We start from the raw sequence: 17338 nt of genomic DNA, 5'->3' as shown, positions 1-17338 counted from the left end.
GGCTGATCATCCAACTCAGTATCCCGTACCTGCCTTCTCTCCATACCCCCTGGTCCCTTTAGCCACAAGTGCCACATCTAACTCCCTCTTAAATATAGCCAATGAACTGGCCTTACTAGGGCATCAGAGATGTCCTCGTTCTTCAGGAAATGGAGCTTCCCCTCTTCCATTATAGATGAGGTTCTCACTAGGGTCTCTTCTACATCCCGCAGCTCCGCTCTTGCTCCCCCTCCCCCTCCCCCCACTCGTAACAAGGACAGAATCCCCCTCGTTCTCACCTTCCACCCCACCAGCCAGCGTATCCAACAAATCATCCGCCAACATTTCCATCACAAAAACTCCATCACAGGAGACAGACTAGTGACGGACATTTACTACAAGCCCACCGACTCGCACAGCTATCTGGACTACACTTCTTCCCACCCGGTCCCCTGCAAAAAGTCTATCCCCTACTCCCAATTCCTCCGTCTACGCCGCATCTGCGCCCGGGATGAGGTGTTTCAGACTAGGGCTTCCGAGATGTCCTCGTTCTTCAGAAAACGGGGCTTCCCCCCCCTCCATTATAGATGAGGCTCTCACTAGGGTCTCTTCTACATCCCGCAGCTCCGCTCTTGCTCCCCCTCCCCCCACTCGCAACAAGGACAGGATCCCCCTCATTCTCACCTTCCACCCCACCAGCCAGCGGATCCAACATATCATCCACCAACATTTCCGTCACCTACAACGGACCCCACCACTGGCCATATCTTCCCATCCCCTCCCCTCTCTGCGTTCCGCAGAGACCGTTCCCTCTGTAACTCCCTGGTCCACTCGTCCCTTCCTACCCAAACCACCCCAACCCCGGGCACTTTCCCTTGCAACCGCACGAGATGCAACACCTGTCCCTGTACCTCCCCCCTCAACTCCATCAAAGGACCCAAACAGTCTTTCCAGGTGAGACAGAGGTTCATCTGCACCTCCTCCAACCTCATCTATTGCATCCGCTGCTCTAGATGTCAACTTATTTATATCGGCGAAACCAAGCGCAGGCTCGGCGATCGCTTCGCTGAACACCTGCGCTCGGTCCGCATTAACAAAACTGATCTCCCGTTGGCCCAACACTTTAACTCCCCCTCCCATTCCCAGTCTGACCTCTCTGTCATGGGCCTCCTCCAGTGCCATAGTGAGGCCCGCCGGAAATTGGAGGAGCAGCACCTCATATTTCGCCTGGGGAGTTTGCAGCCCGGTGGTATGAACGTCGACTTCTCCAACTTCAGATAGCTCCTCTGTCCCTCCCTTCCCCTCCTCCTTCCCAGATCTCCCTCTATCTTCCTGTCTCCACCTATATCCTTTCTTTGTCCCACCCCCGACATCAGTCTGAAGAAGGGTCTCGACCCGAAACGTCACCCATTCCTTCTCTCCCGAGATGCTGCCTGACCTGCTGAGATACTCCAGCTTTTTGTGAATAAATCGATTTGTACCAGCATCTGCAGTTATTTTCTTATACTTTCCATCACCTACAATGGGACCCCACCACTGGCCATATCTTCCCATCCCCTCCCCTTTCTGCGTTCTGCAGAGACTGTTCCCTCCGTAACTCCCTGGTCCACTCGTCCCTTCCTACCCAAACCACCCCATCCCCGGGCACATTCCCCTGCAACTGCGCGAGATGCAACACCTGACCCTTTACCTCCCCCTTCAACTCCATCCAAGGACCCAAACAGTCTTTCCAGGTGAGACAGAGGTTCACCTGCACCTCCTCCAACCTCATCTATTGCATCCGCTGCACCAGATGTCAGCTTATTTACATCGGCGAGACCAAACGCAGGCTCGGCGATCGCTTCGCTCAACACCTGTGCTCGGTCCGCGTTGGCCAATCTGATCTCCCGGTGGCCGAGCACTTCAACTCCCCCTCCCATTCCCAGTCTGACCTTTCTGTCATGGGCCTCCTCCAGTGCCATAGTGAGGCCCACCGGAAATTGGAGGAACAGCACCTCGTATTTCGCCTGGGCAGCTTGCAGCCCAGTGGTATGAATATCGACTTCTCCAACTTTAGATAGTTCCTCTGTCCCTCTCTTCCCCTCCCCCTTCCCAGATCTCCCTCTATCTTCCTGTCTCCACCTATATCCTTCCTTTGTCCCGCCCCCCTGACATCAGTCTGAAGAAGGGTCTCGACCCGAAACGTCGCCCATTCCTTCTCTCCCGAGATGCTGCCTGACCTGCTGAGTTACTCCAGCATTTTGTGAAGAGGTGGATACAGGTTTGGTCATTTCGCTGAACACTTGCATTCAGTCGCCAAGGCCTTGCTAACCGTTTTAACTCCTTACCTATTCCCATAATATCCTTTCTGTCCTGGGTCTCATCTATTGCCAGAGTGAGGCCACATGCAAATTCCGCATGGGTAGCTTATAACCTAAATGTATGAACATTAAATTCTTCAATTTTAGGTAACTATCTATAAACAACCTGCTTTTTTTTTCTTCCTCTTTGTGCTACACGTGGTTTTCTCCCCTTCCCCCTCTCCCCATCACTCACTAGGCTTTATCTGCCCACACCTCTCATCCATCTTCCCCTCCACCATAATCAGTCTGAAGAAGGGTCCTGACCTGAAACACCACCTTTCCATGTTCTCCAAAGATGCTGCCTAACCTGTTGAGTTATTCCAGAACTTTGTGCCTTTTTAAAAATAAGAAATAGCAGCTCAGGAAGTATCTCCAACAGATACTGCCTCACCCACTGAATGGTTTTGGTATTTTCAGTTTATACTTCAGATTTCCAGCTCCTATAGTTTTTTTTTCGATTTGCATAACCAAAAGAAGCACGAGGACCCCGATTGGCCACACAATCTTGTTTCATCATTCAATAAAATCATGGCTGATCCAATCTTGCCCTCAGATTGCTGTCCCAATCTCTCCATACGTCATTGAATCCCTTGTATTTCAAATGACTCACAACTCCACCTGAATATATTTAATGATCCCATCTCTATATCTCTGAACTAAACAATCCCAGAGTTATGATCTTAGAGAAGAAATTCCTCCTCATCTCTATATGAAACAATCAGCTCTGTCTCATCCCTTCAGAATCATAAATATATCAATACGATTACCTCTCATTCTCTTAAACAATGAGCATAAACTCAACATTGTTTTTTAATTCTATTCTGCCCAGTGCAAATGCATTCTTCCTTAAATATGTGCACAAAACTTCAGGTGCAATCTTACCAGCCTCCTCACCTGTAAAATTACAAAACGACACTACTTTTGTACTCCAAACTTTTTGGAATAAAGGCAAACATCCCATTAACCTCCGCAATTACTTGCTGTACCTACACGCCTCCCCTTACTTAATTCAATAGGATCTTCAGATACTTGTTACTATAATGTAAAACAAGAAGTTAGTTTATTCGCTTCTGATTTCTCCTCCCCCTCACTTTCCTTTGTTACATTTTTGAAAACCTCCAGCTTTATTACTACATACGACAAATTAGTAGCAACCTTTTGATCTAAATACTGTGCTGTTTCTATGTTTGGAAAATACCTTTGTTTTCTGTGTCAGACTAACTAAAGTTTCTCTAATTCACTTATTGCTTTGTTTACATCACGACTCCATTTGATAAATACAGCTTGCTTCTCAACTGCAATGTGAACCTTACCAGTGTCACAAGCCACCTTTTACTATTTTATTTTAAATTCAATATTTTTACTCATCCGGGGAGTTCCACTTTAAGATACCTTCCTTTGTCCTATGTTATTTTCAAACTATGATATAAAGTGTGTTCCCTAAAATACTGTCCAACAGAAGCATGCTGTCCTTTCATATGTTTTTTTTTCTCAGAACCAGTGGAAAGACATTGATCAAGGACGTTCTCATACACAATCAGGAATTCCTTACCCTGATTTCCCTTTGCACTGTCACTTTCTTAATCTACACTGGATAATTGAAGCCCCATTGATTGCTATTGTGCACAACCTGGATCTTTCTGTAATTTTCCGTTGCATCACATTTCAATTAATTGTCTATTGTAAACTCTCAGCAGTGTTATAGCTCGTCTATGGTTTCTTAGTTCTAACCAAATTGACTTTGCTTTCAGCTCGCTCCATTACACCAACTTTCTCCGCTGTATTTGTAGTTTTCATGATCACTACTGTCACCTCCCGCTGTACTTTTCTTTCCTATTTTGTCTGAATTCCTTTTAGCTCGATGAAAAGTTATTATCCTTCTGCTTCCATTAGCCAGGTCATTCTTATTACCATAATATAAGATAGTAACATACCTGTGACTCACCTAACTTATTTATCACACATGTCTTTGCATCCATGTAGTCCACACTCATCTTAGAATCCCTTGAAATTTCCCACGATAAAATCCTTTCATTTTGTTCCCTGAACCTGGTATGTGTTTTTCTGCTGAGTTAATTCGAGCCCTCCCCCATACTAGTACTGTTGTTGTTTTTTTGTATCATATGAATATGTGTGTATTTTTTTCTTTGAATCCAAAAATATTTACAGTATTCATCCTGCTGTAAACTCTACTAATGAAGCCATCATGTGTGTTTCTTGAATGGATAATTTGATGGGCTAAAACACTGTTGTTACCTCCTAGTACCATTATTCTCTGCTCTCAGATAATTAATCTCTGTGACAAAGCTTTTATGTGGGCTTAAGTGTGCTCATTTTAGATTGTTTATTTCATGGTGTGTAAATCTTCACTACTACCATCGTCATTGTGTGTGTTGTAGCATGAGAGGGATATTTGTGGTGGAAAATAAATAATTTAGTTCTGGTAAGTTATCCAGTGCAGTGAAGAGAAATCAATCATCTGTCATGTTGAAGGTGAACACTGGTGCAGTTTCCTCGTTGGTGCAGTTAGGCTCGCTGCACCACTCTGAGTGGATCATAGGCTGAATGGACAATGAATAATCTGTATTTTTTGCAAGTTAAATCTATTAGCAAAAACATTTAAAGCGAATGTCATTGTTTGACTTCAACCAAATTGACGATGCGCCTAGAATAGTGCAGCACAAGAACAGACCCCATTGCACGCAATGTCGCACAAATGTGCACACAAATTTTGAAGCATCTGTTTCTCAATATTTTTTATTAAAAATCTCTGCATACACTAAATATCTCTATTTTTGTTATAGGAAGTCAAATCCTTGTTCTCCCTATGTAAAAGCCAGTTAAAATATGAAGAGAACTTCAACGTGAAGGTAATGTTCATATTTTGTAATATTACATAAATAAGAGCTACAGTAACACTTTTTAGACTTGTTTATTATTAGTATTATTATGTGTAAAATCACAGATTGTTTTCTTCCTAAATATTTTGTTATCTTGTTCTCTTATTGCCTAATGCCTCCAAAATTAGATTTTTTATTTAAGGCAAAATAAAAATAGCATGTTTGTTGAAAATCTGATATAGAAGCAAACATTGCTATTATCACTATGTTAGTTAAACTCCAACTGTTGAAGTAGAAGTGACAGTTAATGCTCCAAGCCTTGTGATCTTCAGAAGGAAATTGTTTATTTATTGAGAGTATTTCTGACATGGAATAAGACTGATATGCCTAATATAATCTTAGAGTAATCCAGCATGGAAACAGGCCCATCAGTCCATCTTGTCCATGCTCGCTGCCTATTTCCACTCATGCCATTTACCCACATTAAATTTACAACCTTCTGAGCCTTGATGATAAAAATAATTGTCTCAGATGCTTCTTAGTTATGAGAGTATATGCCACCTTTTCAATCTCAAAACATTGTCTGTGTGAAAATAGATCCCCTCTAGATCAACTACCACTCATCTTGCCTTATACATTCCCACTGTTGAGAAAAAAAGATTTTAATTATTTACCCTATTCCCTTCATAATTTTATATACTATGGATGTATGAAGTTGTGATGGGAAGTCAGAAAATATTGTTTTTCTTGCTCTTACTTGTCTTAAAGCTCAAGGCTCCCTGCTGCTACTGCAACTTGATAGACTCTGAGTCTTCCTCAACTCACTCTTATAATTCGCACCACTCCTTTCTTACTCGCCTCTTCGATGAAGGTTTAGAAGCCTGGATAAAGTGAAAATGCAACAAAAAGTATTGATCTATTTTTGCTTTCTTAACTATTGCTTTAGACTAGACTTTAAAGATACATTGTGGAAACAGGCCCTTTGGACCACCGAGTCTGTGCCAATCAGCGATCACCCCATACACTAGCACTATCCTACACACCAGGAACAATTTACAAAAGCCAATTAACTTACAAACCCGTATGTCTTTGGAGTGAAGGAGGAATTGGAGCACCCAGAGAAAACCCACGTGGTCACAAGACGAACGTACAAACTCCATATAGACGACACCAATAGACGGGATCGACCCCGGATCTCTGGCGTTGTAAGGCAGCAACTCTATCACTGCACTGTTTTATTTTATTATACTTCTTGATTCATAAAATGTTTAGCAGATCGTGATAGCATTTGAATTTGTCACTATCATATCAAAGTGCACAAACCTCATATATTTGTGCGTTTTGATGAAACTTCTCTTCCTAATTGTCAGATATGGGTTTTATTACTAGTTCTAATTCCTGATTTTACTTTCCATCTCTTTGCAAGAAAAAAACATATAGGTGTGTAAAACTTTACTTCAGACAATTTCACAAACGTCAGTGTGCATGTTAGTTTTTTGAAAAGGTGTTCAAGAAGATTGATTAGGCAATGCGGTATCCCTTGTCCTCATGTACTTCAGCAAGGCATTTGACAAGTTATCTCATGGTTGATCTGGAAGGTTTAATCATGTGGAATCCAGGGCAAGCTAGCCAATTGGATACAAATGTGACTTGAAGACAGAAGACAGAATGTGGTGGAAGAGGGAATTTTTTTCAGAGAGGAGACCTGAAATAAGTGGTGTGCCAAAGGAATCAATGATGGGTCCACTGTTGTTTATTATTTATATTAACAATTTGGATGTGAATTTACATGGCAGGGTCAGTAAATTTGCAGATGACAATAGGGCAGAACTTACACAGTAAATGGTTGAGGCCTGAGGATTGTTGTAGAACAGAGAGGTCTAGCAGTGCAGGTACATAGTTCCATGAAAGTTTCTTGAGTTGGAGAAGGCTGTGAGGAAAACATTCGGCATGCTTTTGCCGTCACCGGTCAGGCCAAGGTCTTTTCATTTTGATACACAATCACAAGCTAGTTAAGTATTTTTATGGGTTCATCAACACAAATTTGGTGATTTGTTATTGTCATCATTGTAGCTGATTTTATATATATTTTGCTTTTCAGTCTCCATTCTGGATTGTACACATTCCTTCTGAGGAGGTGGCAAAAGCAGTCATGAGGCGGACGGTATGTGCAAAGTAAGTGCTCTTGCAGCTGTAATTATCACATAAATGTTTAGTTCAAGATTATTCATGTATCAGCTTCAGGCATTTGGGTCCCTTGTAATTATTTATAACTAGAGTTTATGACAGTTGTTGAATAGACCTGGTGTATAGATCAAAATGTGTTGCAACCACTGTACTTGAAATCTGTCTGCCAGGAGCCCTGGATTTTAGTGGCAGAGCAGAGAGGATTCTATTGTGAAAGGGTATAACACCAGCATTCACAGAAAAGACAGTTCAGAGTTTTCAACGTTTGCTGTTTTGTTTCAGGATTTTGATCGGCATCGGTATTCAGTTGAATGCATTTGGAAAGCTCTGCTTGTTTAAATTTTTTAATTATTTCAATGTTTAACTGATCATTTTGGTAGTTATGCTTTTTAGAAGTTGATGGTGAAAATAGTTTTTATTTGTTTTTCTTTTCTTCCAATTTCTTTAGAGCAAGTTAAACCTACTACCTTCTCTTTGTCTATTCAACTCTACACCCAACTTGCTTTCTATGGATTTTGCATATCTGAAATGGAGCTTATGCTTTGCACCTAGATTTGATCTTGCTCTTTTGAACAAGAGTTATATCAGCTTCTAATTTGATTGAAATGAGCATTTATTTATTTGGTACAGTCCATCTTGTATTGGAAGATTTCCCCATATCTATTAACTTATCTTGTAAATTTTCTGCCCACTTAATTTAGGTCAACATGTCCTTTGAATTCAAAATCACTATCTTCTATCTATGATTCTTTTCATGCATTGAAGCTAACCATTCCACCATTGTCTTCATATTAATTGCTCACTAGTTCTAAGAACTTTATTAACAACATTTCTTTCCTAGTAGGACTAGTAACATACCTTTATAGATATACTGTTGAAAGGATGCTCTATTTGGACCATTCTTCATATTGCCTCATCTATTGTCCATTAATCCAACTGGAATGTCCTTGTGTTTTAGTGATCTAACAGAATGTTTAATTTAAACTAAGTCTTCACATTTTTATGACTGTCCCTAAAACGCTTAAACATTGGCACTTACATGTAAACCGCATCTTCGTGCTGATTGCTACACTATATTCTTTGTGACTGGTAAACCTTCTCCTCTGCTTTAAATGCATAACTCAACTCTGAAACCAAAATTTGTAACAAGAGTACATTCTGAATTTGAAAAAAAAAAAAAAATCCTTCAGATCTTAAATCTGAAATAAATGCAGAAAATGCTGGAAACAGGCAGCAGGTCAGGCAGTATCATAAAACATCTGTTGCAGTACATCACAAATATTTCTTTGTAATGGATTCCGTTGTGAAATGTGAATTCTTGGTTCTCTCCCTGGCTTTCCAAAGCAATTTCAAAGAATTCAGGGTTCTTCATCCTTATCAACATACATGTTTTATTTCATCAGCGAGAAAGATTGCATATGTTGCTTCTGTAATCCTTCCCCACCACTGCTTCACTATTCTTCTAGGTTTCATACCTCATGTTTTCTCTTTTAGTCATCTGCTCACTCAAGAAAATGATAAAGTTATCCCAGTGCTTATGTGCGAGTTTACTTGCATTCTAATTGAAATCAGCATTTAAAAAGATTTTTCATGACCCAAATAAGTCAGAAGTGCAAAGAAATATGGAAATGAAAAGTCTGAAATATTCCCACTTATGCATGTAGGAACCAGGAAGCATTTCCTGACAATAAGTGTGGAAAGAGTCTGATACTTACTGTGCAAAACAGCTGTTTAGGAATTTTTCAAATTGAAAATTTGAGGTAGAGCTGCTATGTTACAGCTCCAGAGACCCGAGTTTGATCTTGTCCTCGGGTGCTGTTTGTATGGAGTTTAGGGTCTTGACCCGAAACATCACCCATTCCTTCTCTCCAGACATGCTGCCTGTCCTGTTGAGTTACTCCAGCTTTTTGTGTTTATCTTTGGTTTAAACCAGCATCTGCAGTTCCTTCTTACACATTCTTCCTGTGACTGTGTGGGTTTCTTCCGGGTGCTCTGACACTAGTTCTATCCTACAGTCCAGGGACAATTCAGTGTGTAGGTAGAACTACTGTGGTGGTTCAATCTTCCCTCCCACGTGGTCTTTGTCTGCAGTAATTATGCGGGAGGAAGGATAGAATCACTACAGTAGTTCTATCCGAACCACTGTGAATTGTGCCCAGTTTGTAGGATAGATCTAGTGAACGGGTGATTGCTGGTCGGCGTGGACTTGGTGTTTCCATGCTATATCTCCAAACTAAACTAAGCTAAAATGGTTCACAAAACACTATTCAAATGTGTGATTCTCCAAAGTATTCAAAACACTTTTATTGGTACAGTAGTAAGGACAGTTGAAGAAACAGAGCAACATCAGTGTACAGTACCTGTATCTCTAAATCTAAACTAAACTAAGATTCTCTCAGTCCACCTAGTGGCTTTAACATGAAACAACAAACTTGGTCTACAACAGATTCAGTCCGCTATCTAGTTATAAAGTGGGTTTACTGTATTCTGTACAGTTCTGGTCGCCCCATGACACGAAGGATGTGGGTGCTTTGGAGAGGATGCAGAGGAGGTTTAGTGGAATGCTGCCTGTATTCAAGGGTATTAGCTATAAGGAGGTAGGAAAATAATTGCAGATGCTGGTTTAAATCGAAGGTAGACACAAAATGCTGGAGTAACTCAGTGGATCAGGCAGCATCTTGGGAGAGAAGGAATGGGTGACGTTTCAGGTCGAGACCCTTCTTCAGACTGAAGAAGGGTCTCGACCCAAAACATCACCCCTTCCTTCTCTCCTGAGATGTTGCCTGACCCGCTGAGTTACTGCAGCAATCTGTGTCCACCTTAGCTATAAGGAGAGGTTGGGCAAACTTGGATTGATTTTTCTGGAGTATCATATATTTAAGGGGGACCTGATAGAAGTTTATAAAATTATGAGAGATATAAATAGGGTAGAGAGTCAGAACTATTTTCTCAGGGTCGAACGTTCAAAGACCAGTGGGCCTAACTTTAAGTTCAGAAGGGAAAGTGCAAAGGAGATGTGCACGGCAAGATTTTTACAGAGTGGTGGGTGCCTGGAACGCGCTACCAGGGGTGGTTGTGGGACCAGATACGATATTGGCATTTAAGAAGTTTCCAAATAGGCACGTGGATATGCAGGGAATGGAGGAATATTGATCACGTGCAGGCAGAGGAGATTAGTTTAACTTTGCATCATATCCAGTTTGGATATTGTGGGCCAAAGAGTCTATTCCTGAACTGGCCTGTTCTATATTCTTTGTTGCGTGTACTGAAATAAATTTAGAAAATCCTGGAAACACTTAGACCAGATGCTACGGTCAGGCAAGCGCCTCCGCTGTCACGCTGTGAAAACGGAGAGGATGAGACGGAGTTTCTTCCCACAGGCCATCAGGACTGTCAACTTTTATAACTCCAGAGACTAAATTTTGTCTACACTATAGTAACTTTATTTATACACTGTAACTGTAATTCTTTTTTGTGCACAATCCGCAGGCATTGCCACTTTCATTTCACTGCACATCGTGTATGTGACAAATAAACTTGACTTGATTTGACTTAACAAAGGCTCTTTGACCTGAAACTTTAATTGTTTCTCTTTGCATAGATGTTGCCTGGGCTGCTGAATATTTTCAGCATTTTCAGTTGCCATTTAATATTCACGGGATCTGCAGTTTTTCTTTAATTTTATGACAATTTACAAAATAATAATTTTTGGTATTTTTGCATCATGATCTCTGTTCAGCTAGAACATCTGCATCTAAAGTGGCTGTTTTGGACATAGCATTCATTCTTTACTTTGCAGATCAATATTTGAATTATGGGGTCAGGGAAGAACACATGAAGATCTGCATAACTCACTGATAAATTATCCCACAGACAAAATGGTATGTATGCACAGGAATCAACCACATAGTTTTGTGCATGCAGCTAAAACTAGATTCATTAACCATATTTATTTTTTCTGCTTTAGATCCCATACCTTCAGCATGGTTCAACATATCAGATAAAAGTGTATGCTTTCAATAAAACATTGTCACACAATGAGAGGATTCAAAGGATAGATGTATGTATCAACCTTTTTTTGTTTAGCTATTTCTTTAGTTTTTGAGGTTTATAATGTGACGTGGTTTGTTCAGAGTTCTGAGAATATTGTATCTAACAAAGAAGTTTTCTCAATATCATAGAGAGAAACTGTAACGTTAAGTGTGGCACTGCATTATGCACAGGAGAAATGACTTATTCCCAGTTTTCAATAGATTAGATGGCCGGGGGGGCTTTGTAGTTCATCTCAGCATAACCACGCTTGGAGGGGAAAGTTAAGTCAGTGTAACTATTCCCAGTGATTTCAGGGGGAATTGTGAACACGAGCTCAAGTTCTGTTTTGATGCCTTTCACTTTAGATCTGCATCTGACACACTAATGTATTGTCACACACATGGATAACAACAATAGGTTTCAGATAGCATCTGACGCCCCAGGAGGATATATATTCAGAAAATATTACGCAACATTTATGAAAATAAAATAAATTGTCCCAGATATAAAAGATACTTGACAAAATAGTTGATTTTTTAATGGTCTTAGAAATTTTGCCTTTTTATAAATTTAGCTTCCGTTCTAGCCATTAATGTTAATAACAATTTCTTAAAGCATTCTTTATAACTTTTCTTTAACTAATGTATTGTACATCCTATTTTAGTAAATCAATCGTTCACTTTTGTTTAGGTAACAATGAACCAGAGCTCACTTTGCTCAAGCTTCTGTATGACGTAGTCAGCCATTTTCATGTCTACTGTGCAATATTTATGAGCTGCCTCATGGTGGTTACTGTGTTCTCAACCAAGAGAATACATCAATACCATGTTGATATTAGTTCCCACCCTTGTGATGACAACCACTGAGCACCATTATTTCAGCTAAATGGATTTGTGCTGCCATTCAATTTTGGTTATTGTTGGTTAAATATCCTGTAAGTCGCCAACATATCCCTACCTAAATCTCCTGGAAGTTTAATTATCACAAAGACTGCACTGATTCAAGGGGATGGCTCACAACCACGTCCTCATACAACTTGAAATGGGCATTAATACATCCATCACAGGACTGTCCCAATCTTGAGAAGATGACAAATGAGAGTTCCATGACGGTGGAGTAAGAATGTAGAAGATGAACATGAACTAAGAAAACTGAAAGGGAAGTCACCTTCTTGTTCTGGGTAAATGACAGTGAGACAATAGCACCTGGTTAGAAAATAAATATTACCTGACAAAGAGATAAATTATCCTTTAATTCATGGGTAAAGAGGAGGTTTACTAAGTTAATTCCCGGAATGGCGGGACTGTCATATGTTGAAAGACTGGAGCGACTAGGCTTGTATACACTGGAATTTAGAAGGATGAGAGGGGATCTTATCGAAACATATAAGATTATTAAGGGGTTGGACACGTTAGAGGCAGGAAACACGTTCTCAATATTGGGGGAGTCCAGAACCAGGGGCCACAGTTTAAGAATAAGGGGTAGGCCATTTAGAAACATAGAAACATAGAAAATAGGTGCAGGAGTAGGCCATTCGGCCCTTCGAGCCTGCACCGCCATTCAATATGATCATGGCTGATCATCCAGCTCAGTAGCCTGCACCTGCCTTCTCTCCATACCCCCTGATCCCTTTAGCAAAAAGGGCCACATCTAACTCCCTCTTAAATATAGCCAATGAACTGGCCTCAACTACCTTCTGTGGCAGAGAATTCCACAGACTCACCACTCTCTGTGTGAAGAAATGTTTTCTCATCTCGGTCCTAAAAGACTTCCCCCTTATCCTTAAGCTGTGACCCCTGGTTCTGGACTCCCCCAACATCGGGAACAATCTTCCTGCATCTAGCCTCTCCAACCCCTTAAGAATTTTATATGTTTCTATAAGATCCCCCCTCAGTCTTCTAAATTCCAGCGAGTACAAGCCCAGTCTATCCAGTCTTTCCTCATATGTAAGTCCCGCCATCCCAGGGATCAATCTGGTGAACCTTCTCTGTACTCCCTCTAAGGCAAGAACGTCTTTCCTCAGGTTAGGAGACCAAAACTGCACACAATACTCCAGGTGCGGTCTCACCAAGGCCCTGTACAACTGCAGCAGAACCTCCCTGCTCCTAAACTCAAATCCTCTTGCTATGAATGCCAACATACCATTCGCTTTCTTCACTGCCTGCTGCACCTACATGCTTGCTTTCAATGACTGGTGCACCATGACACCCAGGTCACGTTGCATCTCCCCTTCTCCCAATCGGTCACCATTCAGGTAATACTCTGCTTTCCTGTTCTTGCCGCCAAAGTGGATAACCTCACATTTATCCACATTATATTGCATCTGCCATGCATTTGCCCACTCGCCTAATCTATCCAAGTCACTCTGCAGCCTCCTAGCATCCTCCTTGCAGCTAACACAGCCACCCAGCGTCGTGTCATCCGCAAACTTAGAGATGTTGCATTCAATTCCCTCGTCCAAATCATTAATATACACTGTAAATAACTGGGGTCCCAGCACTGAGCCTTGCGGTACCCCACTAGTCACTGCCTGCCATTCCGAAAAGGACCCGTTTATTCCAACTCTTTGCTTCCTGTCCGCCAACCAATTTTCTATCCACCTCAACACTGAACCCTCAATACTGTGTGCTTTAAGTTTGTACACCAATCTCCTATGTGGGACCTTGTCGAAGGCCTTCTGAAAGTCCAGATATAACACATCGACTGGTTCTCCCTTATCCACTCTACTAGTTACATCCTCGAAAAATTCTATAAGATTCGTCAGACATGATTTGCCTTTGGTAAATCCATGCTGACTTTGTCCGATGATTTCACCACTTTCCAAATGTAATGCTATCACATCTTTAATAACTGAATGCTATCACATCTTTAATAACTGAACGGAGATGAGGAAAAACTTTTTCAGTCAGAGAGTTGTAAATCTGTGGATTTCTTTGCCTCAGAAGGCAGTGGAGGCAAATTCTCTGAATGCATTCAAGAGAGAGCTAGATAGAGCCCTTAAGGATAGCGGAATCAGAGGGTATGGGGAGAAGGCAGGAACGGGGTACTGATTGAGAATGATCAGCCATGATCACATTGAATGGTGGTGTTGGCTTGAAGGGCCGAATGGCCTATTGCACCTATTGTCTATTGTCTATTGAGACATCTTAGTGGGTGACATGTGAGGCAAATCATTTGGTAGTTGCACTCCCAATCCCATTATGGCAACAGATAGGAATTTACCTAGAAATCTGTATACTCATAGTTGGCTAGTGATAATTCATCAAAGAAAGACAATTGTGCAACAGCTAATTTATCAATGAAACCCAATTAGGTAACTATTGTTCTGAGGTAAAGAAACTGCCATTTCGTAAGTTGATAAATTCTAGGAGCAGAAATTAAGCCATTCGGCCCATCAAGTCTACTCCGCTATTCAATCATGGCTAATCTATCTTTCCCTCTCAACCCCATTCTCTCCATAGCCTGTGATATGCTTACTAATCAAGAATCTGTCCATCTGCCATTCTGATCAAGAATCTGTCAATCTCCTTTCTCCTTTCTACTTGAACTACTTATATATGACTTCAAAGGCAGTCTCTCTGTCTTTTTTTTGTTTTTTTGTCTATTGTCATCGTTTAATGTAAGTTTTGTTCTATTTTTAAACTCTGTGTATGTGGGGGGGGGGTGGGGAAAACCTTTTTTCTAATCTCCTCCTCAACGGAGATGCGACCTTTACCGTGTCGTATCTCCGTTCGCGCTACGGCCTAACATCGTGGAGTCGGCGGCCTCCAGCAGGGATCGACCTTGAAGACTCCGGTCGCAGGGCCTGGACTTACCATCTCGGAGGCTTCGGCCGTGGGCCCTGCAGACCGCAACATCGGGAGCTCGCAGGTCCCTGGCTGGCGACCGGCTTTTGGGAGCTCCAGCCGTAGCAGCTTCGACCGCCCCAAAGCGCGAGGTACGATCGACCCGCTCGCAGGCCCTTCATCGCCCTGCGTGGCTCGGCCGCAGCACTTTCCATCGCCCGGTGGGGGCTCAGGACCTTCATCGGCCTGCTCGGCTCGGCTCGGCCCTGGGACTTTCCATCGCCCGGTGGGGGCTCAAGACCTTCATCGGCCTGCTCGGCTTGGCCCTGGGACTTTCCATCGCCCGGTGGGGGCTTCAAAAAGTTGGGAGCCTCGATCACCTCGTGGCACCACGGGAGAAGAATGAGGAGGAGAAAAGACTTTTCTTTGCCTTCCATCACAGTGAGGGTGTGCCTAGAGCAATCACTGTGATGGCTGTTTGTGTAAAAATTGTATCTGTGCGTCCTGTGCTTTTTGTTGTCTACTGCCGGACCCTGACGTGAGAGGACGCTGGTGTTGTTTATTCACCGCTTCTCCGTTAGGATAGTTTGTCTGTTTGTTTTTATGTTATGATTGTTTTTGTAAAGCGCTTTGAGCTTCTGGTAAGGCGCTATATAAAATAAATGCTTATTATTATTATTATATATGCTGACTCTAAATCACAGAGCAAGTGGGGAATGGTATTGCTAATAACTTCCACATCTTATGAATAAAAAAGTGTGTGGAGGAAGTGAGAGCGAATCTAATCAGTGTCAATTTAGTTAGGAAGATATATCACATTTATAATTTGCTCCCACAAACTCAATTTAAAAATAGGCAATTTAATTTCCCTTAATTTTGCTGCAAAATCAGCAGAAAAATATGCTATGTTTATTTTATCTGAGTTATAAATATGTATTTAAAATGTTTTTAGAAATCTGAAAGATCTTATGTATTCTACATATGGATGAATAAAAGAGCTATGGAAAGTAAGATAATTGTAACAGTACTAAGCTCATTCATTTCACCTCGTACATTGAAAGTGTATATTGATCTAATTAATGTTTTCACTCTTAACAAAATATCAGTTCTGCCTAGTAAATTTCCTTCTGTATTGCCTATGATATTGTTTTAACTTTATTTCTTGTCTTATACAGGATTTAGGATTCTTGCCATTTCAAGGAACAGTAAAACTAAAGAATCCAGAACATGAGTTCTGGTTACTTGAAGACTACGGTACAGATCCGAATAACGCTCCAGAGGAACCCTTTTGTATTTATTTTGGAAGATGGGTGAGATTTAGGGAAATAGAATATTAATTTATATTTAAACTTTTAAACTATATTCCTGTGGAAATAAACTAACTGTCAGAAACCAGAAAATGTCAAATATTTAACTTCGATCAGTGGTAAATTAGTCAGTCAAACAAACTCTTTCATTGGCCTCTATACCTAAACAGAATGGGAGCTATCCAGGATTCTTACGGTGACTTATGGTGGAAGTTATGATTGAATATTGAATCTTCAGTATATGCCATCCTAGGTACATGTGAGGTTGGTTGTGCTTCATTTGATAGGAGCCCCCCCCCTCCTCTGAGTCAGTAGGTTGTAGGTTCAAGTTCCTCTCCAGAGATTTGAGCACAAAAATCTATGTTAACACTCCAAATCCTCTTCAAAGAGCAAGTTGGTTGAAGTGCAGTCTTTTGGAAGAGATGAAACTGATACCTTCTCAGGTGAATGTAAAATTTACGGCATGACACTATCAAAGAGCTTGGGTGTTATCTGCAGTATCTTGGTGACAATTCCTAAAACACCATAAAATGGATTATTTGCCAATTATTTAGGTTTGAGATCTAACCAATTGTCCCTGATTTTACCAACATTATTAACTGTCATTAGAATTACCATTGACATGGCAACTGGATCAGCCGCATGAAGAGAGTGGTTACAAAGGCAGGCCAGAGGTTGGATATCCTAGAGCAAATGACTCATCTTCCGACACTCAAGTCTTTCCACCATCCAATCTACACTTGCCTAAATGAGTGCAACGCCAGCAACATTTAAGTACTCAATACCCTGCAGACAGAACAATTGGAATTTGCCCTAACCATTTATTTTCTCCATGACTGAGCACCATATCTGCATTACTTCCTATA

The 17338-nt window shown here is 41.3% G+C and overlaps 1 protein-coding gene across 4 annotated transcripts in view; it reads left to right on the top strand.

Moving 5' to 3' along the window:
• The window catches only part of trmt11 (tRNA methyltransferase 11), a 72958-nt gene that overhangs the window by 926 nt on the left and 54694 nt on the right, over positions 1–17338 (top strand). For all 4 annotated transcript variants that reach the window (XM_078400171.1, XM_078400173.1, XM_078400174.1 and 1 more), the window contains exons 2-6: positions 5126–5191; positions 7263–7336; positions 11148–11229; positions 11316–11408; positions 16341–16475. In XM_078400171.1, the coding sequence (XP_078256297.1) occupies positions 5126–5191; positions 7263–7336; positions 11148–11229; positions 11316–11408; positions 16341–16475 (450 nt within the window). The remainder of the gene's footprint in view (positions 1–5125; positions 5192–7262; positions 7337–11147; positions 11230–11315; positions 11409–16340; positions 16476–17338) is intronic.

This window comes from Rhinoraja longicauda, chromosome 5 (genome assembly GCF_053455715.1).
Source record: "Rhinoraja longicauda isolate Sanriku21f chromosome 5, sRhiLon1.1, whole genome shotgun sequence".
Classification (NCBI taxonomy): domain Eukaryota; kingdom Metazoa; phylum Chordata; class Chondrichthyes; order Rajiformes; family Arhynchobatidae; genus Rhinoraja; species Rhinoraja longicauda.
Note: the sequence above shows the minus strand (reverse complement) of the source record. Positions and strands in the feature narration are given on the sequence as shown.